General features: G+C 40.3%; 1 protein-coding gene across 1 annotated transcript; it reads right to left on the bottom strand.

Annotated features, from left to right (window-relative positions):
• Positions 1–17,838: 17,838 nt before the first annotated feature.
• Positions 17,839–19,555, bottom strand: LOC132134239 (uncharacterized). The gene is made up of 3 exons (XM_059547042.1): positions 19,444–19,555; positions 19,220–19,332; positions 17,839–18,623 (listed from the first exon to the last, which is right to left on the bottom strand). The coding sequence occupies exons 1-3, from the start codon at positions 19,444–19,446 to the stop codon at positions 17,969–17,971; spliced, it is 771 nt and encodes a 256-aa protein (XP_059403025.1). The 5' UTR covers positions 19,447–19,555; the 3' UTR covers positions 17,839–17,968.
• Between the last annotated feature and the right edge of the window lie 5,382 nt (positions 19,556–24,937).

The following is a 24,937-nucleotide window of genomic DNA, read 5'->3' as shown; positions in this document are numbered from 1 at the left end:
TTCAGTAAAAAAAGTGTTTCACATATCTCAAACATTGGTTAAATGTCATAATTACCTGACAAAATACACTTGTTGAATGATTTTTGTTGGATGCAAATGTTAAATGTGTCTGGTTTTCAAATTCTGATTTAGGAGACACATTCACAAATGATTAACCTGATCACATTTTTTTACTTTATTGATACTGTTTTTAATCGTAATGCAAAGACCGGTCATCGGGACATAAGCTGTCATATACAATAAAAGAGCCTGCGCAGCAACAGGAAATATAATTTAACACAAAAAGCCTGCCTAGACGGTGGACTTGCGCTCAGGAATTTTTTTTTATTTTGTATTTTTTGAGCGGCGTGTGGAAAAATTCTTTTTACGCACACACTATTTTATTTCTTGATAACAGACCGCTGCTAACTATAACACACAAATATCGAGCCTCTTCCTTCGACATAGCACGTCGTCATCTTCCTTCGACATAGCACTCCTGTTCGCTTCAGGTGTTGTGCGTTCAGCAGTTTTGTGTTGCAGCCACAGGCTGGCAGCAACAGGAGTATGAGACCTGTAACTTGAGCAACAGCTGGAAGCCGCAAACTCGTTCTGAATTTTTATAGGCGTAACAGTTGATGAAAAAGCAGAGACAATTGTAGACGAAAATGAAGAGAGATTTTATCTTAGTTTTTATTTTATGCAAAACATTTTCGTCTCGTCTTTTTTCGTCAACAATAATGCATGTTAATTTAGTCTTAGTCAGCGTTTTTGTACAGTGGTGCAGTCTTGTCATCGACTCGTCTTAGTCATGAAAAAAAAGGTTGTTGACGAACATATTTCGTCTCGTCTGACGAAATTAACACTACAGTGAAGTTCCGGGATTATCTGCTCGGTACCAAATTTACTGTTCTGACGGATAATAACCCGCTCTGTTACTTGCGGACAGCTAATATAGCAGCCGTAGAGCAACATTGGGCTGCGCAACTAGCTCTTTTTTATTTCATTATAGAGTACCGTCCTGGTGCATGTAACAAGAATGCGGATGCACTATCCCGCTTGGCGGCACCACCAGTCCCAGTCTCTATGGATGAGATTGCCTTGGGGATCTCTGTGCCAGCTGAAATTAAGAGTGTGGTCATCAGGTCAAGTCAAGTCACCTTTATTTATATAGCGCTTTAAACAAAATACATTGCGTCAAAGCAACTAAACAACATTCATTAGGAAAACAGTGTGTCAATAATGCAAAATGATAGTTAAAGGCAGTTCATCATTGAATTCCGTGATGTCATCTCTGTTCAGTTAAATAGTGTCTGTGCATTTATTTGCAATCAAGTCAACGATATCGCTGTAGATGAAGTGACCCCAACTATGCAAGCCAGAGGCGACAGCGGCAAGGAACCGAAACTCCATCGTGTCCCCTTCTGTTGAATTACAGGCCATAGATGCATGCCCTACAAGAACCAGGGCAAATCTCCAACTTTTGCAGGCTGAGGACCCTGTTTTGAAGGCCTTCCTTGTATATTGGAAGAGGGGCAGTCCTCCTACAGCCCTAGAGAGGTCCACTGAGTCCTCTGCTGTTGTGGAGCTTGTCCGTCAATGGGCAGACCTAGTAGTCTATGAGGGTGTCTTATACAGGAAGACACATGTCCCTGGCAGCACTAAAAAGGTCTTGCAGCTACTGTTGCTGCAGGCTCTTCAGACAGAAGTGCTCACAGCCTTGCATAATGATCATGGCCACCAGGGGGTAGATCGAACAGCTAGTCTTGTCCGCCAGCGATGCTATTGGCCCTTTATGTGGAAGGTGAATGTCCGCGGTGTGTGGTACCCAAGGCAACTCAGCCAAAATTGAGGACCTTTATGGGTAGTCTGTTGGCATCAAGGCCCCTAGAAATTGTAGCCATTGACTTTTACATATTGGAAAAATCTAGTGATGGGAAAGAGAATCTTTTGGTTGTCACTGACATGTTCTCTAAATTTGCACAGGCATATCCTACGGCAGACCAGAAGTCGTCAATGGTAGCTTGAGTCTTGACAGAGCAGTGGTTTTACACTTTTGGTGTTTCACTACGTATCCATTATGATCAAGGGGCGAAATTGGTGAGCTGTTTCAACAGTTGTGTAGAGTGTATGGAATTCGTAAATCCTACACTAGCCCATATCATCCAGAGGGCAATGGTCAATGTGAGTGATTTAATAGCACATTGCATGATTTGCTTCATACACTACCTCCCGAAAGGAAGAGACGGTGGCCCTGCCACAGGTTTTGTATGCTTATAACACCACAGTCCATCAGTCTATGGGGTTTTCTCCGTATTAACTGATGTTTGGGCGTAAGCCCACTTTTCCACTTGATTCCTTGTCGGACACAATTGATATTCCATCAGACTCTACTACCGCTGAGTGGGTTCAAGAACACCAGAAGCATCTCTCTGCAATCTATAGCCAGGCCCGAGCTCATTTGGAGGCAGCCGGTCAACAACGAGCAAAGAATCATTTCCAGAAAGAACTGCGCCCCCTCCCAACTGACCCAGGTCCACTACATCTTGTATCTGGGGGTGAGATGCTAAATGGAAGCATGACAAATTTCATAGGGGATGATGTCGATGGCAGTATGGATGAAGGTGATGATTTTGGAGTATTGGTGGCAATTGATGCACCTCCTGTAAGACGATCAATACCTTCCACTGAGTTTGGAGGGTTGCAGCCTCTATCTCTCGAACAGCAGGGGCAGACTACACCTCAACATTTAAAACGTGACTCCTTGGGTGTTGAAGGGGAAGTATTAACATCTGGCAAAACCCTCGTTTCAAGGAGAACTGTTAAAATAAATGCAGGCCACCATCCCAATCCTCACAATCTCCCATGCACGACTGTAAGAAGACCACCTGTGGCCTCTGCAGAAAGTGCTCAAACCATCTCCTCTCATAGCGCTGGTTTTAGGCCTTGGGTTTGACCCTTGCCCTAGTCACCGGGATGGTGACATTTAAGGGTGGGTGAATGTAGCGGGTAGGATGTAGGCAGCGGGAATTGCACCTTGATTGAATCAGGTGGGTAGGATGTAGGCAGCGGGAATTGCACCTTAATTGAATCAGGTGGTGGGCGTTTGGCGCTGCACATTTAAATCCAGCTAGCTGGCGGTTTCTTTAGTTGGTGTTTTGCTACAGATCTACCTGTAAAGGTAAAGTGTGAAGAGTAACGGCACTAGTACTGAGCCTTAAGGTACTCCATACTGCACTTGTGATCGATATGATACCTCTTCATTCACTGCTACGAATTGATGGTGATCATAAGTACGATTATATGCTAATGCACTTCCATTAACGCCAACAAAGTGTTCTAGTCTATGCAAAAGAATGTTGTGGTCAATAGTGTCGAACGCAGCACTAAGGTCCAACAGCACTAATAGAGAGATACAACCACGATCAGATGATAAGAACAGGTCATTTGTGGTGGCCTGGTGGCCTGTAAACAGTAAACATCACAGGGGATTTATCATTAACATTTGTTTCTCTGGATAATGTTATATGAAGCACCATAACTTCAAACGAGTTATACTTGAAGCCTGCCCTCTGAGAAATCCTGAAAACATTGTTATAAATTGACACCTCCCCCTTTGCCTTTTAGACGCGGCTCATGTTTATAACAGTAATCTTGGGGGGTGGACTCATTTAAAATAATGTAATCATCAAGTTTTAGCACATCTATAATAATAATGCATTTTATTTCATGGCGCCTTTCAGGACACCCAAGGTCACCTTATATGCAATATACAGGTCACTGCATAAGAAAAAACATACATCAAACAAACAGCATATACATATAAAGTGCATTTAAGTCTCAATAAAACATGTTATAAAAAGCCTGTATAAAAAGATATGTCTTAAGACGTGTTTTAAAAGTCAACAAGCACTCGCTATTGCGAACATTGAGGGGAAGAGAGTTCCATAGGCGGGGGGCAACATAACTAAAAGATCTGGCACCCATATTAGTAAGTTGAATCCGAGGTACCACAAGAGAATCTTTGGTGCAAGATTATGAAGTGCCTTATAAGTGAGTAGCAAGATTTTGAATTCGACTCTATATTTTACTGGAAGCCAGTGCAGTTGCTGGAGAACCGGAGAAATGTGATCAGTATAAGGTGTTCTAGAGAGAACACGAGCTGCAGAATTCTGAACCAATTGAAGTTTATGCAACAATTTGGAGGGAATACCTGTGAGAAGAGCATTGCAATAGTCTATACGTGCGATGACTAGTGTGTGAATGAGAACTGCAGTATTATTATTTGAAAGAAAAGGACGGAGACGATTTATATTGCGCAAATGGAAGTATGCAATCTGTGTGATATTATTCATTTGAGCTTTAAATGATAGTGTGCTATCCATGATGACACCCAAACATTTAACCTCAGAGGAAGGAGAAAATGAATTCCATATTTCCTTAAAATATCACCAAGAGGGAGCATATATATAATGAAAAGAAGCGGGCCCAAAACAGAACCCTGGGGAACACCAGTGCTGACTGTAGTTGTTCTTGAACTAAAACCTTTTAATTGAATACGCTGACTAAGTCCAGATAGATATGACCTAAACCAAGACAGAGCAGTGCCAGTAATACCAATGGAAACTAATCTGTCGATAAGTATGTTATGTGAGAAAGTATCAAAGGCAGCGCTCAAGTCAAGAAGGACAAGTATAGTTAAAAGCCCAGAGTCAGCGTGATACATGGGTGTAATAATAGCAGATTTAAGACATGGAGATACAAAACCAGAACCAAGTGAAACATGAACAATTTTAGTGATCAAAGGCAAAAGGGCTGGTAAACGAGCTTTTACTAAAGGGGTTGGTAGAGGGTCTAACTGACAAGTCGAAGATTTAGATTTACCTATCAGACCCACTATCTCTGAAGTAGTTGGTAGTGTAAAGTTAGAGAAATCAAGTTGGGGCGGTGTGTGAGTGATAGACTGACAGGAGTCATTGTAAAGAGTACCAGTAAGTAATTGCTGATTTACATTTTCAACCTTAGATGCAAAAAAAGTAAAAAAGCAGTCACATAGGTTATTGGAATGATCAGATGGCAAAGAACCAGGTTTCAGAATATTGTTTACCACCAAGAAAAGTGACCTAGAGTTCCCATTGCTAACTCCAATTACGTTGGAGTAGTAATCAGATTTAGTTTTTGTCAGTGCATTTTTATTAATTTGAATATGTTCAGCATACATTTCTTTATGAACAGTAAGGCCAGACCTGATGTACAGCCGCTCTAACCTACGGCCTTTAGTTTTAAGTTCACGCAGTTCAGGTGTAAACCAAGGAGCTAAATTTACTAATGAAACAGTTCGAGTTTCCACAGGTGCGAATTCATCTAGAATCATGTTCAGTCCATCATTGTAATATTTTACCAGTTCATCAACAGTAGAGAAATCTGATTTACTGGAGAAGATGTCAGGTTCATCAGCAAAAGTAGACAAATCAATGTTCTTAATATTCCAAAATGTAATCGGGCAACACAGGTTTACCTTAAAAATAGCCAGTTTGCCACAAAATGAAACCAGAAAGTGATCTGATATGGATAGCTCAGAAACAGTACAATTAAAAGGTGTTATACCATAGCAGCAAACAAGATAAAGAGTATGCCCCTTAGTATGAGTGGGCAGTGTGTTAAATTGTTGTATACCAAAGCAATCCAAACATGATAAAAATTCGCTCGTAAATGCATTACTGACATTATCTGTATGAATGTTAAAACCACCCAGAAGGATAACATTTGAAGATATGGAACATAGATAAGTCAAGAGTTCAGATAGTTCAGTTAAAAGGGCATTATTGCTCATTATTGCATTATCACATATAGATTATGATCAGTGATCATATCATTTACAAAAGGTGCGTTCATAGAAAGAGACATGATATTCAATAAAACAAGCTTTATCATTTGTTTATCTAGGGTGACCAACATGCCATTTTCCCAGGACATGTCCTGGCCAGGATTTCTATATTGCCTAAAATATCCAGGTTTTGGCTTTGGTTTCCTGTTTTCATAATTTATGGAAGTAATGATCGTTTGACCAATAACATGCAGACATTGTACGTAATCGACCAATCATGGAGCGTGAGAAGGTGGGATCTGCAGAGAACGGTCAAAGCGATGCAAATACGTGTAAATATTAGTGTTCGACATGAACAACGAATTTGCTGGTTAAGATGCCAAAATGCATCTGAGGCTGTATCTCTGCAAAGCTTTGACGTATTTGCACCAAACTTTGTATGTGCCATTGGCACCTCACACTGACCACGCCACATCAATTTGGTGACAGTGCCACCTATTGGTAATAAAAAAATCAAGCTGTCTTATATTTTAGATTCATTGCACACAAACTGAAATAATTCAAGAGTTTTTTGTTGTTGTGTTTGTTGTTGTTGTAGTTTTAATTCTGATGGTTATGATTTACAGCTTAGGAAAATAAAAAAATCATTATCTCAAAAATTAGAATATTCCATTTTGAGCTTGATTAGTTTGATTAATTTTGAGTATAAATACTGAGTACCTCTTGGGCTAGTTTAGAACATGCAACCACAATTTCTTTTGACAGAAAACAATCATATGAGCAATATAAGGGACTATGTTTTGGCATATCAGTGTGAGCTGGCATTGGAGAAGATGTTTTACACTGAGCATCAATTAAATGTCAAGCTGGGGACCATGTTAAAACTGATATTCATGCATGGATTGGCTGTGTCAGCTTGTCCTCTTTCCCTGTCTAACTGGACTAGCAACGACTTGCTAAAGATCAGGATCAGCAGAGTCCTTGCTTTCTCAGGCTCTGTGGATGCAGAAGTGTCTGATGTAGGGCACAGCTGATAGTCATACTGTTGGAGAGCAGGAATGAAAGCCTTCCAGTCTCTGCTCTACAGGCATCCAGTGGACCAGAAAGAAAAACAGATACTCAGATATCACTTGGGCATTACAAGTTTGAGTCCTGACTCGTAAACCTCTTCCAATCCCACCCCCCTCACTTTGCTTCCTGTCTAGATACTGTCCTATCATAATAAAGGCAACATTTTCCAAAATCTTAAAAAGCAGCTGATTATTATAAACATATGTATAGGTTTCATGAAGCATCTTGGAGAGGTTTCCACAGTTCTTCTGGATTGACTGTGTCTCAGTTTGTTCATGTTATTCCAGACAGACTGATGATGATCAGATCTCTGTGTGGAGCACTGGCTGCTGTCAGACTTCCAGTGACATCACACGCAACATGGATGCGCTGCTCAAACGACATGAAAACACTGCATAAATGAACCAGGTTGTGCATGTTTAAAAAAAATCTTCAAAGGTGTAATTGTAACTAATGAAAAACGTATATTTCCATTAATTAACTTTATCTCATAGGTATACACCTGTTTCCTCAAACTCAGTTCCTGGAGGGCGGCAGCCCTGCAGAGTTTCAATACAACAAACAAACCATGTTGTTTCCAAACAGGCCTGATGGACTTGATTAGTTGGATCAGGTGTGTTTAATTAGGAATCATCTAAACTCTGCAGGGTTGTGGCCATCCAGGAACTAACCGGTCTCCACCTCAGCCCATAAAACACACCCTGTCTATCTTTACTCTCTACAGCCCATCTTCTGTTAGTGACCAAAAATTGTTCAAGCTCATCTTTTTCTCATCTAGATCCAACACCTACATACTTTCTTAAAAGCTGCCTATCTGTAGCGTCTGCTACTGCTTACTCGATCAATTGTTCTGTCTTCTGGGTCTATCGTACTATCATTAAAAACTGCTGCAGTCCCCACAACCCATTTTAAAGAAATCTTCCTTTCATATCTAAACTCTTTGTAAATCACAGATGGAAGTTCATCTCTCTGTTAACAATCCCCATCAGTCTGGTCTGCGATGAGGCCACCGCACTGAAACAGCACTGTTATAAATGACCTAATATCTGCTGATTCTGGTTATATTACGGTTCTTACCGTAATTTGCTTGATTTAGCATCAGCAGTTTGGCACTAAATCACATCATGTCACCTTTATTTATATAGCGCTTTAAACAAAATACATTGCGTCAAAGCAACTGAACAACATTCATTAGGAAAACAGTGTCAATAATGCAAAATGATAGTTAAAGGCAGTTCATCATTGGATTCAGTTATGTCATCTCTGTTCAGTTTAAATAGTGTCTGTGCATTTATTTGCAATCAAGTCAACGATATCGCTGTAGATGAAGTGACCCCAACTAAGCAAGCCAGAGGCGACAGCGGCAAGGAACCGAAACTCCATCGGTGACAGAATGGAGAAAAAAACCTTGGGAGAAACCAGGCTCAGTTGGGGGTCCAGTTCTCCTCTGACCAGACGAAACCAGTAGTTCAATTCCATCATATACTTACCTCTTTGTTATCAGCTATTGGGATCATGGGCTATAGCATGGTTTATATCATATTTAACTTTTTTTATTACTGTCCATAACTTCATATTTCCTTCTTGTTCCCTCTCTTGAGGTCTCCCTCAAGTTCTTACACCACTTCTGTTCAATATTTATCTGTTACCCCATGGTCATGGTCTCAGCTGTTATCACTGTTATGCCGATGGACTGCAAATCTACATATCAGCTTGCTCTGTTTCTAATCTTGCACCTGACTTGTTTCCTAAAATTAAGCAATCCTGCAACCACAAAATCAGTCCTCCATCTAGGAAGAAATCTATAGATAGTGTTTTGACCAGGACAGCTGGCAATACATTATTACAAGTCAGCTATATATATATATATATGTGTGTATGGTAACACTTTATTTTACGGTTACACCTATTAGTTGCTAATTAGCATGCATATAACAAGAATATTAGCCATGTATTAGTTCTAATTAAGCACTCTAACCCTAACCCTAACTACCTAACTAACTATTAATAAGCAGCAAATTAAGAATTTACTGAGAGAAAAAGTCGATATATATAGAAAAAATAGGTTGCATATTTGCAATATTGCAAAATGCATATTTCACTTTATGCCACATGGATCAACATATTTTCAGTGTGTTGAGTAAGTCGTTGTAGTTCAGTTGTGCTGATAATTGTTCATGTTTGTGCAGTTGGCAGTGGGACTTCAGCTGGAGGATTTGGCTCATCATCAATCATCAAATCACGGCAGAACAACACGGATTCTTGTCCAAGACCCAGTTTGTACTGCCACAGATATAAACTTTCATTTGGCTTCAGCTCGAATGAGAGTTGTTCATCCACTTCGGTCGCTTCGTTCCAGCTTTGGTTTTCAGTGCTAACATGTGAACCTCCATATTCTGCAGAAAAGGAGAACTGACTCTTCACAATTAACCCTGAAAGGGCTCCAGATTCAACAGAGGCTGACGTGGCTATCTTCCAGTTGTGCGTGATCTGGGACATTCTCTCCTTATTGTATCCAACCTTTTTATTAATTCTCTTTTGCCATGTCACTGGTGTATTGCTGTCATTAGTTATTGTTTTAATATTCTCCCAGATGCCAAACGCTGGGCCTGTAGTTACTGACAGGCCACCAGGCAGAAAGTTAATAACATCGGGATGAACAGAATAGACATCGACAGACTCGTCTTTGTTGAAGTTGGTCCCTTTGCAGTACTCAACTCCCCAGTCTGAGAGCGGCTTGAGGAAGTAGCAGTGGTTTGGCAGGCCCCAGTAATACAGACCATCTCTGCAGTTGGGATGCAGGTCATGTTCTTCAGCATCTGTGTCTTGATTCAAGTCTGTTGTTCTTCGGTAAGTGCCCTTCTCTTGGAAGATGATGTAAAAACTGCCCAGGGCTGAGAGGTAGTGGTCTCCACCCTGACAGTTAGGATGAAGGCTGTAAATTGCAGCACTGCTATCTGTAGACAGATCGGTCACCATGCGATAAGAACTGCCCTTGATGATGCAGAAGTAGCCATCCTGATGACCGAGGTAATGATCTCCATTTTGGCAGGCAGGGTGCAGACTGAAAATAGTGATGTCTAAACCTTTATTGAAATTACTCGACTGCATATAGCAACCCAGATCAGAGCGGATAATGAAATAGCAGTCTTTCACTCCGCAGAAATCCGTCCCTTTGCTTTTGTTCTTGGGAATAATGCCTTTCATCATGCCTGGACCTGCAACACAGAATAACCCAAGCATTCAGTCTCCACCCTACAGCAGCGCTGAGATGTTAGTGATTCTATCGCTCACTGATTACCAAAACACAAACCAGACGTACACACAGATGCCACTGAAATCGAAGTCTGTAAACATCCAGATGAAGACAGATGAAAAGAGAAAAAAATACTGTAGCAGGTAGAGTAAGACCACTGTTGGTGATACTTGAAGAAAATCCTAAATACTGAATTGAGAGTGAGGGATTATGAATATAAAAAATAGGAATTTAAATAATTTTAATGTAGGTATGCTTTATGTAGCATGATTCCACAATGATGAAGTTGGCATATTAATAATATTATTAATAATACAATTTATTTGTTTAAGAATTCAGCATCGGAATCTGTCCTTTTGATCTGTAAAACACACCATTTGAATCAGCCAAAATAAAAGATTTGTGCATCAATATTTATAATTAACATTACAATGAAAATCAGAAGATATGATCAGTTCTGCGTTTCTTATTACAGGAGGTTCTTTTAACCTTGCACTGACTTTTCAAACAATGGTTTGAAAATATAAAAAATATTTAATGTATAATTGATAATTTATTTATAATAACAACAAAATGGTAGAATTTTTTTCGCAATATTAATATGACATGTTTAGCATACCCTTAGCCCTGTTTTTTATGTTCAATATCTTCGTGGGACTTAAATATTAGGAATGCAACCTCTACCTTATACATATTTATTGTACTTACTCAATTACTAGTTGCATATTTAATACATCTGTAATATAAAATACAGAATACATGTCTTCAAATGAGCTCCACATCTGAACCGAGTTCACAAGTGCTCTAAATATGAAATCTACTTACATGCACACCTGCAGCGCTGAGTCTGAAGAGCAGCTCTTCTTCTATCAAGTCTGAGAGATGCTTGTCTGACAGGGTGCTGTCTTAAAGAGGGCTGGCTGTATGACTGATAAACACACCCACATGTCTCAAGAAAGACCTGGAAGGAACACAGCTTGGTGTTTATTATTGATCAGTGCAATGCTACGTTGACTATTTCCCCACATTCTGGTTTTCTTTATTTATGCAGTCATTTTTCTGCAGTATATGAGCAGAACTTGGGAAAGAATTATACAAGTACGTACACAAAAATTGTCTAGATTTGGCACCACATACAATTTTTTGCATTCATCCCAGAATGATTTATCCCAGTATAAATAAGGAAAAGTATTAAGACTTGAAACATTTTAAATAAAGATAATTGTTTTACCAAGTTCATGAATGTGGATGATTCCCACAAAACTCCAACTCAAAATAACATAAAACTGATTATGTAAACACTCTTAAATAGCAACAGCTATTTATTTTTATGGTTTCCACAAAAATTAGTTAATTAAGCCCTCGTCTAGTGATCCCAAAGCTCCAAAATAAAAATTAAACATCTAAAAGTATCTTTATTTGTACATTTTCTGAGAGGAGTACCCTTTTTTCATTTGCTTCCTCATATAGGGTTTCGTTTTCCGAAACACATAAAGATGACTCCAATGCCGCTCTATCCTGCCCGTGCATTACACTACAGGCCATCTGTCGCATTAATGTTAATCACATGATAAAAGAAAAAAGGGAATCACTCACTGCCCTTGACTGAACTGCTTTTGTAGCTTTAATAATCTATTTATTTGTAATGTACACACTTATGTGATTTTTACATTTTACTATTTGTATTTCTTAAATGAATGCTTATGTTTAGATGTAAAATTAAAAAGTATTACACTATACAGTTATTACACTAGCTTTTTTTCTTTGTTATATTTTTTTTGCATCAGTTATTATGTATAACAATAATGATCAAATTCAAAAATAGTTTATATTAATCTAGTAATGATTATTAAGAAAAGAAATGGTGGGAAAGATGTAATGTTGCTAGATGATTTTGCTTTGGAATCTTCAGAAAACTTTAGATTAATTTGTTTCAAAATTTCGTCCGATTTCAACAAATTATGCATCATTTTGAAGGTCTTTTAATGGAAATAAAAACATCTCATTAAAAACCATTTCTGAAAATGTACTTACTGTGACTCATTTTTTCAGCACCAATCATAAAAGCCTGATTAGTGGCATAAAAGTGTTGAAGTTTCACATGGTTTTTTATTAACACGACTGAACAAAAAATAGAAAGTAAGAAACGAACAGCAGCGACACCCAACGTTATCAGTACAACACTGACATTTATTGGCAAATTACTATATTACAACACTCCCACTTAATTTTCCAATAACATTAAGCAATGTAATGGTAAACTATTTTAATTTTAACCAAAAAAAAGTTTTTTACCATGTCAAAAATAAAATAAATCATACTCATCATACCTTTTTCTTTCTTTGTCTTTTTACCATGTGAACAAATTTTGTATCGTTACACACTTAACACTAAACACAGTCTAGTCTATTTACTGTTACAATAATGTGAATTAAATGAAACAAAGTCCAATCTCACTCTTAAGATACTCAAACTTCTGTCTTACTAATGGCTTGGTCAAGATATCTGCCTTCATGTCATCTGTAGGGCAGTACTGCAGTTGGATTTGACCATTCTGCACACACTCACAAATGTAATGATGGTGAATGTCTATGTGCTTAGTCCGTGAATGGTCAACTGGATTCTTAGCAATTGCAATACCTCCTTGGTTGTCTTCCAGAATCACCACAGGTGTAACATGCAATCAAAGATCACTCAGTAGTCTTCTAAGCCATGCACATTCCCGAGCTGCTTGACTAAGTGCAACGTACTCAGCCTCCGCTGTCGAAAGAGCAACAGTTGACTGTTTCTCGCTGAGCCAGCTCACTGCTCCTCCACCCAGTAAGAACACATTGCCAGTTGTCGAGCGACGATTGCCCTGGTCACCAGCCCAGTCAGCATCTGAATATCCGATCAAAGTTCCAGAATCTGACCGCTCATATTTGAGAGCAAGATTCAGAGTACCCTTCAAGTACCGTAGAATCCTCTTCACCACCGTCAGATGCGCAGCACTTGGATTGGTGTTGAACTTTGATACAACACTCACTGCTTGTGCTATGTCAGGTCATGTGGCCATTGCAGCATACAGTAGGCTACCTACCATGGACTGGTAAGTACTTGAATTCACAGGCTTGCTTATACCATCATTCTTTTTTAGCTAAATCTTACTACAGGTGAAAGTTTTATCATAGTCAGCACCATACTTCTGTGAGTATCCCTTCGCGACGAGTCTGCACTTATATCTCTCCACTCGTTCATCACTCTGATATTTGACTTTGAACACCCATCTTGAACCTATTGCCTTCCAATCCTTTGGTAGTTCCACTAAATCCCATGTCTCATTTTCCAGGAGCGACTCATATTGATATTCAACCGCCTCCTGCCATTCCTTTGCGTTGGAACTCATCATTGCCTCCTTCAGTGTGCCTGGTTCTGCCACAAGACAAACACTAGCATAATGATCAACAGTCACTAGGTCAGCAAACTCATCATATCCATACCTCTTGGGTGGTTTTCTGATTCTGCCACCGTCCTTAGCAGTTTTATCCGAGGTAACACCAACTGATGTTTTCTCATCACCTTTCACAATGACTTCGTTCTCAGAGCAAGAAATGTCCACTTCTTGTTTCAAGTCAAAGTCCAACTCATTGAAAATTACATCCTGACGAATTGGTATCCTTCTTTTTCCTTCATCAAACAAGCAGTAGCCCTTTGCATTATTGGCATATCCCACGAAACAGAGCTTCACAGCCTTCTTGTTCAGTTTTCTTCTTTCCGCAGCTGGAATATGAGCATAAGCTACACAACCAAACACTTTCATGTGACTCAAATTTGGCTGTTTGTCGCACCATCTCTGGTAGAGAGTCTCTTGTTTCAGAACAGATGTGGGCAGCCGGTTCTGTATGTAAAATGCTGTCGCTACAGCCTCCACCCAGTACGTCTTTGGCAATTTAGCATGAGAGAGCATGGTTCTTGCTGCTTCAATTAATGTCCTATTCTTTCTTTTTGCAACACCATTTTGCTGAGGTGTGTGTGGTACAGGTGTCTCATGGTGGATACCTTGAACCTTCAAGCATTCTTGAAATTTTTTGGATGTGTATTCTCCGCCATTGTCTGTTCTTAGTCTTGTCAGTTTTTGTCCGCATTCATTGGAGAATGTTTTCTCAAACTCTTTGAATTTGCAAAGAACTTCACTCTTCTGCTTCATAAAGTATACCTTGCAACATCTAGAATAGTCATCAATAAAAGTCACAAAATACTTGGACCCACCTATAGATTCAGTCTGCATGGGACCACAGACGTCACTATGGACCAACTGCAGTTTGCGTTTAGAACGGATTTCTCCCACTGGCTTATGAAGCTTCCTGGACAGCTTTCCTTCCACACAGGCTTCACAGAAGGAAACTTCTTTCTCTGCAGGAAAATCCACTCCATTCACCAGATTTTTAAGTTCCTTCAATTTGGTGGTGTGCCCCAGTCGATGATGTCACAAGCTGGCTGTTACTAAAACACCTAACGCACAGTGACAATCGGGCGAGCTTCCCTCGACATCCAGCTGATACAACCCATCAGGCCTTTGTGTTCCCATTCCTTGGAGATCTCCATCTTTACTACGGATATAACAGCGAAACTTCTTGAACTGCACCACATTTCCTCTTCTAGAGATTCCCTGATAACTTGGGAACATACAGAACATCAAACATTGTGACATTTTTTACATCACTGACTTTGAATATCATTCTCAGTTTAATGTTACCAAATCCTAGGGCATTAACCACTCTGCCATCACCGAGCTTTACAAACTGTTGTCTTGGAAATTGCTGGTAGTTTTGAAGGCCTCTTTAGTGATAAAAGCACTCTCAGCCGAGTCTTCTGCATCTTCACATGTTACATTTTTGGCCTTGTGGGTTTTATTCCTTTTTTTTTACTTGGACAGTCACGCTTGATATGTCCCTCCTTCCCACACTTGTAACATCTCCATGAACTGGGTTTGTAAGCTTTCACTGCCTTAGAGTTAGACTGCATATAACTGCGAACTTGCGTTGACATCGCTGACGCACCACCGGACGCAGCTCCACTAGAAATACCACTGCCATAGTTACCATCAGCAAACACTCGCTTTTGTTCTTCATTTATTAATGCTTGCTGAACAAACTGCAGTGTTAAATTGTCCAACTTAGTTTCTAGTGCAGTGACAATTGTAGCATAGCTTGATGGCAAACTACCCATCAGTGTTACAATTTGATCCTCCTCTTCAATTACAGCAATTATTGTAACAATTATTGCTCTTAGCTGGTCAGTTAGTTCTTTCATTCTTTTCAAATGTTCAGTTATGCTCTCTCCTTTCTTCATTTCACATCTGAAGTATTTTTTCTTCAGAAACAACTTGTTTGCAAGTGTGTCTCTCTCAAAATGTCCCATGCTTCTTTAGGGGTCTTACAGCTTGTAATCAGATACAACTGTGGTGTACTCACATTCAGCACCAACACAGAAAACACTTTTTCTTTCTGTTTTTCGAATTCTGCCCTTGTCTGTATATTTGCTCCCTTTGGCAAATTGTCAGTCTCCACCACCATGCCCCATAGTCCTTTTGCCCAGTTCTCTGGCCCGCTTAGCTTTTCAATAAACAGTCTATCCTCCATTGTGAGTTCCACAACACTGTCTTGTGTAAAAAACACCTTTTTAGCGAAGATCTGGGCCCATAACCTGTTGAAGTTTTACGTGTTTTTTTATTAACACGACTGAACAAAAAATAGGAAGTTAGAACAGAACAGCATCGACACCCAACGTTATCAGTACAAAAGTGACATCTATTGGCAAATTACTATATTACAACAAAAAGTAATTAGAATTTACAGAATTTCTTAGTTTCTCATTGACACGTGAACTTCCCCTATAAATAACGTGACGCTCTGCCCTCTATTGGCTCATTTCCACTGAACTGGGGGGGACCAAGCCGTTAGCAGTCCAATTTTTTTAGTCCAGAAAAATCACAGGTCAGTCATAGACGATATTATTTAATCAATATGGTTAGCACTACAGGCACAATTGAGGGAGCTACCAGCTCCTCATAGGACCCCGGGGTCAGGGGTAGTAGCACATACACAGACAGAGAATGTAAACATCGGTGGCAGCAACATCATCATGTGTGTTCATTGACAACAGAAGAGCGTGTAGTGAGAACGTAATGGTGACCGGTAGATTATTATTGTGCATCAGCCTGCATCTGCCCAGATCGATTCTGAAGCAGTGGCGGCAATGATTAAAGGTGCACATATATGTAAATATAATATAGGAAAATGGCAAATTTTATATATATCACATATATTAAATACCTATATCATAACACATAACGTTATGTTTGTTATTTCCATGTGGGTGGACTTTTCTTTACTGGAGTGCCGAGCCTCAGAGTTCGTGCAAACATCCACATCGCTGTAATCAAATGTGTTCTTAAGTGCTGCTTTTACATAGCGGTCAGTTTTTATTGTGTTTATTTAGTTATTGAGAGGAAGGCGCACAGTATATATTTACATGTTCTTCCAAACGTCGCTCAACAGCTTCAGGTTCTCAGGTTAACTGAAGCGCTGTCTTCTTCTTTTGAACTGAATCAGGAGAGCTGTAATACAGTCTTGCGCTACAGTGCCACACTGGTCAAACTGCATTATTGCAGGCTCTCACATTAGATAGATAGATAGATAGATAGATAGATAGATAGATAGATAGATAGATAGATAGATAGATAGATAGATAGATAGATAGATAGATAGATAGATAGATAGATAGATAGATACGAGATCAAACCTCTACTCAAATATATTGTCAGAGTATGTTCTTGTTAACTGGCTATGATTTAATATATCAGTTTATCAGATGTTTAACAAATTGTTATTTAATTGTTTTAATTAGTCGTCAGGTCTTCAACCTATTAAATATCATAGAACATACTGCTATACTCAAGTCACTTGTATTTTCATTACTTTCAGTACTCCATCTTAGCCATCCATAGCATTGCAGTACTCTTTAGCAGTTTCACTGAATAGTAGTATATTTGTATTATTAGTATTGAATTAGTATTTCGTTAATAAAATCATTTTTATTACAACTGTCTTCCTTGTGTTGGTAATACAGTAAGTAACCCAGTCAGGTGATTTCCTCCCTTTAACTGAAATGCTTTTTCTTATCTTATAATTCGTTTGAATGACTATTTTATATAATTAAGATGAAGTTCCTGAGCTGGTGTTTCAAGATAAAAGGCAGTAGAGATCATCTGACATCACAAACACCTGTGTGATGCACATAACACTGTAGGAGCCCATGCAAAGATAACTATTTACATTATATGATACTATACATTGAAGAAGATTGTTGTATATGTACTGTACTCTATATATTTATAGCTTATTCTGTTGTAACTAAATTGGTCATTGTTTTCTATTTGATTCCCAAGATAATATGCACAATGAGCCTCTACATCCTAATCTCACATGTGCTTCAAATGTATTAATACTGTATATAGTATTATTTCATTTTACAATATATTTGCATGTATGTATTTGGTAGACTTTTTTTATTTGAACAGATGTGGATACCTACCCTTATGCTAATTTAACCATGGTTTTACTAAAGCCCTCTTCTCCAACACCACGAAAAGACCAATGAAAATGTCTGTTTACACATATTTACAATACATATTTGACCATGGAAATCGACTAAGTACACGTTATTTAAATGTTTTATTAGGCACAGAACAAGTGTTCAAGCAATACAGTTCAAGAACAATTTCTGTTTGGTGAGTAATAAATCAGATTTCATAACTCAAAATGTGCTGGTTCATAAAAGATAGGAGGTGCAAATCATTCATTTACACGCCAGTGTCTGATCATTGAGAAAAGCATTTTCTGGAAATACAAAAGTATTGATTTCTTTTTAGGCAGACAGAAAGGAATCACATTCTCAGTGTTTCTTTCCACACAATTCTGACATTCCATACCATTAGTGTTGTTACACCGAAAAAGAGGCACCTTATCATGAATCAATAGAAGATCTTTTGCCATGTCCTTCCTCCAGACGTCTTTCTGCCAGATCTTTTCAAAGACAAAAACATTCATTGCATCTTTTCGTATATTTTTCCAGTTCGAAATGCCATCCAAAATATTGTCAGCACTCTGAATGCATTTCGTCACACAAGGTGAGTTGTACGAATAGAAAACTATACAGCTGTTCTGGTCTGTCTTCGCTAGAAGTTTATCCATGGGAGAATTACCAAGAGGATAAAGCAGAATATGCTCAGCATGTTCCTGTGGTTTTTGCACTGGCCGTGCAGCAATGACGTTTTGTGAATTTGTGCAGAGTACACATTTCTGTCCATTAGTGAGAACGGTTCTCACATGGTTTGCCTCCTGCTCGCTGAACACAGTCCTGATATCAGATTGTGCATCTCTACATTGAGATTTTGGGACAAAAATCGCTATTGCAAATTGAACATCAGGCTTGGTTGTTGGCTGGACACTGGAAAACATTAAGAGTATAACTGTTTTCGAGAAATATTGGTCACACTTTACAATAGGGAGCATCAATTAATGCATCAACTAACATTAACAACAAGCAATACATTTCTTACAGTGTTTGTTTGTTTGTATATATTTGTTCATGTTAGTTAATGGTTAGTTTAAATGGGTTAATTTTTACTTTTATATTTTCTGTTTTCATTTTAATTTTAGTTTGTAAGTTTTAGTAATTTTGTTTTTGTCTTTTTTTTTTGTCTATATAGATTTTTTTTGTTTAAAGTTTAACTAACTTAAATTGAGACATATTTCCTTAACAACTAGCTGCATGTTTCTTTATATATTTTACTTGATTGTTGTTTTAGTTTTAGTTATCTATATTAACCCTATAACTAAGATTAATAAATGCTTTTTAAGTATTTTATTTGTTAGTTCATGCAAACTAAAATAGATAACTCATGTTAAAAAAAGAACCTTATTGTTACAAAATATTTGCCTTTTTATGTTCATCTCAACAGTTTGCACATGGAGTTTGTTTTAATTTGAAACAAAAAATATGAATATATAACATCTGAGTATAAACTGTACAAATGCACTTACTGCTTATCAAAATATTGAATCATATTAGCAAGAGCGGCAGGGTTCACATCGTCCTGAATGCTTTGAACACACAGCTGAAGCAGGCAGAGGACGATGAGACCCTTCATTGCAGCCTAAAAGCATTAAAACAGCACTCACTTCAGCACAAAACCTGAGCTCAACACATGCAGGGAATGATCTAAAAAACAGAATGAGTTTAAAAATAGAAAAGGACTGAAACTCACCATTGTGACTGCTGAGGAAGAAGACCTAAAGTTCTGTTGTTTCTCTTCTGATGATTAGGAGGAAATGAAGTATTTATAAAACCTGACTGTAAGTTTATCATTTACAAATTCGATTAGTCTTTAAGTACAGTGTCTGGAATTTTGATTAATATAACTTATAACCTGGCCCAGAACTGTGAATGTTTCAGATCTTCTTAATTGATTTTGGAAAACCAGCAGAATTCATGTAAACAGGGCAAAATGGGTTGATCAAAGCTGACAATATCATTATTAGTATTATTATTATTATTATTAATATTGGAAAAAAAGAAAGATAGAAAGAAAGAAAATGTGACAATTTTATAGTCCTAGTGAAAAATTAAATGTCTTTCTTTTTGTATAAATTCTGTATGTTAATATACAGGTAAATGACTATGAGTGGTGTTTTAGGGAGACATTTAATTGGTAAAATCCATTATTTTAGTCATGCATACCATCACTACGTTAACACTGCAAACATTTGGCAAACTGTTGAGAAACATATAGCAGTTCCTGAATATTTTCACATGCGACCAGGATGAGACTAACCGCATTAACCAGATTAACATTTACATAGTGCTCTTTATTTACCTTCAGTTTCACTGAACTTGTTTTTTAACCTTTGGGTGATACATGCATCCATCAAGGTGAATTCACACTGATTGAGGCTCCTGCACTTTCAGTGTCAACAGACAAGTTTCAGTGTGTGGACAGACAAACTGCATGTCACTGGAATCTTATCACAATCCAAATGGTCTTGACACATACTTTATATAAGGCAAACATTAAAGTTGAAGGTGCTTTTATTAGAAATAAAGAACCCTTGTGCAATGAGATCACGGGTAAAAATGGGTTTCAAAAGGGGCTCAATGCAAATGGTCGTATGGTTTATTTTAAAGTCCATGTAAAGTTAAATGTGTGTTCTGAGTTTGTCACACCACAGAGAATGTGATATTAACCACCCAGCCAATGATTGTGTGAAGATACAAAAACTGGTGTGACATCTTTGGGTCATATAAGTAGGAAGATTTTAAAATTTAAAAACTGTATAATAGATGGACAATATATATATATATATATATATATATTTTTTAATCTATGTTGTGTATTATTGTAACGTATGAAAGGAGGTGAGGAAGCAAGTGCGAGTAATGAGAATTTATTAAAGGGTCAAACAAATAACACGAAAACAGGAGGCTGGGTGAGTGCTGTAGGTCTGGTAGCGATCCGGGAAGTGACAATGCTCACGGGTGATCCAGGGCGTGGTGGTGAGTAGGCAGCAGGAGAGCGTGACACAGGAACTGCGGTGGGAGAGCTGTGAAGGTGAGTGGTGAAGTCCGTGGAAGTTGAGGAGTAGATGGGGTTCCGAGACAAGACAATCCAGCGACGAGAAGAACATTAAACAGGAACGAGAGAATCAGGAAGTAACACTAGGGATCGCATACAACACTCTGACAAACACAAGACGAAAGACAGGGCAATAAGTAGGGAATGGGTAATGAGTTGCAGCTGGTGATAATGAACAATTAACGGAGATGCCCACATGAAACAATCAGTGCTGACGCAAGACACACACACATAACTCCACCTACATAGTGCAAAACCTGCGGCCACGGTTTACCAACCGTGACAATACCCCCCCCTCTAGGAATTCCTCCTGGAGTTCCCAGACGGGCCTACCTGTCGATCCAGTATATGTCCCTAGCAGGTACCCAACTCCTCTCCTCCAGACCGTAACCTTCCCAGTCCACCAAGTACTGGAATCCTCGTCCCCTCCGCCTCGAGTCCAGAAAACGATTAACCGAATAGGTGGGTTCCCCATCTACGAGTCGTGGCGGTGGGGGAACCGGGGTGGGCGGGTTAATTCGTGAAAAACACGGGCTTAATTTTGGATACATGGAAGGCGGGATTAATCCTCCTGTACGCTGGAGGTAGTTTGAGGTGGACTGTCACCGGACTAAATGATCTTGGTGACAGGCAATGGGCCAATAAATTTAGGAGCTAACTTATTAGAAACGGAACGGAGCGGAATGTTGTTAGTAGAAAGCCACACTTTTTGACCCACAACGTATACGGGAGGCTTCGACCGGTGGTGATCGGCCCTCGCCTTGGTGTGCGCCCTCATCTGGAGCAGAGTCTCGCGGGCTCTGGTCCAGGTGCGGTGGCCCCGCTGGACAAACTCGTGAGTGGAGGGGACCGCGACTTCAGATTCCAGACTAGGAAAAACAGGTGGCTGGTAACCTACGCTACACTGAAATGGAGAGAGGCCCGTGGCTGACACTGCTAACGAGTTATGAGCGTAATCAACAATAGAGAGTTGTTGGCTCAAGGAAGAAGGATTCTTGGAGACTAAACATCGCAACGTTCTCTCTAAATCTTGCTTGGCTCGCTCAGACTGAACATTACTCTGAGGGTGATAACCCGAAGACAGACTAACCGTTGCTCTTAAAGAAACCACGTCTACAGGGAGGCCATTTAACCGAAAGATGTGATCAATAACATTGACTGCTGTCTCCTTGGCTGAAGGTAATTTGGGCAAGAGAATGAAATGTGCCGCCTTCGAGAACAGGTCCACTACAGTCAAAACAACCGTCATGCCATTAGAGGGCGGGAGGGCGATAACAAAATCTAGAGCGATGTAGGACCAGGGTCTCGAAGGGACAGACAGCGTTTGGGGTAACCCATCTGGAGGTCAGTTAGACGACTTACCACTGGCACAAACTGAGCAAGCCAAAACAAAATCGTGAATGTCGCGAGCCATAAGTGGCCACCAGAATCGTTGCTTTACCAAGCACTTGGTGCGGCTTATCCCTGGATGACAAGCTACATTAGAGCAGTGACCCCACTGAATAACGTCGGACCGTAACTCACCGTAACCGGAACGAACAACCGATTCGGTGGGCACCCGGGCGGAGGCATTACCCCTTCTAAGGCCGTCTTGACCTTCGATTCGACCTCCTATATGAGTGATGAGACGAATATACTCTCAGTTACAATGCACTCTGGAGTCACCGGGCGTTTGGAAGGATCAAAAAGATGTGACAAAGAATTGGGTTTGACGTTTTTGGAACCCGGGTGGTACGATAGGGAAAAATCAAAGAGACCAAAAAAAAAAAAAGTGCCGACCGAGCCTGCCTGGAATTGAGTCTTTTGGCTGTTCTAATATATTCTAGGTTCTTATGATCAGTCCAAACGATGAAAGGTACCCCCGACCCCTCCAACCAGTGACGCCACTCCTCCAAAGCCAATTTGATGGCCAACAACTCTGTTACCAATGTCATAATTACGTTCGGCAGGAGATAAACGATGAGAAAAATGAATGGGTGCATCTTGTCGTCTGAGGCAGCACGTTGGGAAAGCACTGCACCTACTCCCACCTCCGATGCGTTGACCTCCACCACGAATTGACGTGTGGGATCAGGGGCTACTAAGATGGGAGCCGAAACAAAGCAGCTCTTTTGGCTGTATAAGAACACCTGAACGCAGTACTGGGAGAGGTCAAGGTGAGACTAGTTGGCTGAAATTACGAATAAAACGGCAATAAAAATTGGCGAACCCCAGAAACCACTGTAGGGCCTTACGGGAATCTGGACTTGGCCAATCTATCACAGCCTTAACCTTGTCAGGATCCATACATATTCCCTCAGACAAGACAATGTACCCTATGAAGGGAACAGACTGTGCATGGAATACGCATTTCTCTGCCTTGACAAAAAGCCCATTCTCTAGTAATCTCTGGAGCACTTGTCTGACGTGTTGCACGTGTTCCTGGAGAGATGAAGAAAAAAATCAGCATGTCATCCAGGTAAACATATATAAACTGATCTACCATGTCTCTCAACACGTCATTCACAAGTGCTTGGAAAAACCCCTGGTGAGTTGGAGAGCCCGAACGGCATCACCAAATATTCAAAGTGCCCTCTAGGGGTGTTAAAAGCAGTTTTCCACTCATCCCCCTTCCTAATGCGGACCAAATGATAAGCGTGACGTAAATCCAGTTTTGTGAAGACGGATGCTCCCTGTAACCTCCCGAATGCTAAAGACATCAACAGCAAAGGATAAGTATTCTTTATCGTGATGTTGTTCAGCTCTCGGTAATCAATACAAGGTCACAGGGAACCATCCTTTTTACCAACAAAAAAGGAATTCCACCCCCCCTGGAGAAGAGGAAGGGCAGATGAACCTCGATGCCAGAGAATCAGAAATATATTTCTCCATGGCCTCCCTCTCCGGAATGGAAATAGAGTAGAGTTTGCCTTTAGGCGGGGACTTACCTGGAACTAAATCTATGGCACAGTCATAGGGACGATGCGGAGGGAGAGAAGCAGCATGGGACTTACTGAACACTTCCTTCAGGTCCAGGTACTCCGCGGGCACGTTTGACAAAACCGTAGTCTCTTCCTGTAAAACAGAAACAGCAGGACAAGCAGAAACTAGACAAGACTCATGACAAGGTTCACTCCACAAGGTGATAGTGTTGGAACCCCAATCCACTCGTGGGTTGTGCTTGACCAGCCAGGGATGACAACATGATGGGGTCCACAGGGGAGTCCATGAGGAGAAGGGATAGGGTTTCGGTGTGATTGCCAGAGGTGAGGAGAGTCATGGGTTCTGTGGTGTGGGTGATGTGCGACAGTTCCTGGCCATTGAGTGCACTGACATTTATCTGACGAGACAGGGGAAGGATGGGAAGGGTCAGGTGATTTGCGAGACTAGTGTCAATGAAATTACCTTCGGCTCCTGAATCCAGAAGGGCATGACAGGTGTGAGTGTTGTTGGCCCACCGCAGTTTCACCGGAAGGAGTTGATGTTGAGGACTTCCCGGCGGAGATCCCACCCAATATTAGCCTCAAACTTACTACAGGGCTGACTATTTTACCAGACATGTGCGCAGAAGATCTCTCGACTCGAGTTACCACTCTCTGGAATACTGAGAATGCGTCTGTGACTGGTCTGCACCACCAGGCGGTTAATCCGAGCGTCCATGTGGAGGGCCAAGTCGATGAGTCCATTGAGGCTGGTTGGCAACTCGAGGAGGTAGATCTCCTTGTGAACACGGTCAGCCAACCCATGCAGGAATATATCCCACTGAGCCTCCTAGTTCCACTTGCACGCAGCCGCCAAGTTGCGAAACTTGATGGAATAGTAGGCCACGGAGAGATTTCCTTGCTTGAGATCCGCAAGCTCACGGGCCGCTTCCTTGCCAGCCACGGCCCGGTCAAATACCCTCTTCATCTCCTCAGAGAGGGAGTGGAACGAGGCGCAGCATGGGTTGTGGTTCTCCCACACCGCTGTTCCCCACAGAGCGGCCCTACCAGAGAGTAGTGTTAGGACAAACGCCACCTTGGACTCCTCCGTCTCAAAGGTGCGAGGCTGTAGGGAAAAATGCATGGAACATTTAGTCAAGAACATTCTGCAGTAATTAGGCTCACCAGAATAGCTCTCTGGCACCGGAAGATGAGTGGTTCTCGGGGAC

Source organism: Carassius carassius, unplaced genomic scaffold (assembly GCF_963082965.1).
Source record: "Carassius carassius unplaced genomic scaffold, fCarCar2.1 SCAFFOLD_58, whole genome shotgun sequence".
Taxonomy (NCBI): Eukaryota; Metazoa; Chordata; class Actinopteri; order Cypriniformes; family Cyprinidae; genus Carassius; species Carassius carassius.
Note: the sequence above shows the minus strand (reverse complement) of the source record. Positions and strands in the feature narration are given on the sequence as shown.

Coding starts and splice junctions, on each gene's coding strand:
- LOC132134239 (XM_059547042.1), bottom strand. Junction 18,624..19,219: donor ATTCAATATTTTGATAAGCA/GTAAGTGCATTT, acceptor AATGTTTTCCAG/TGTCCAGCCAACAACCAAGC.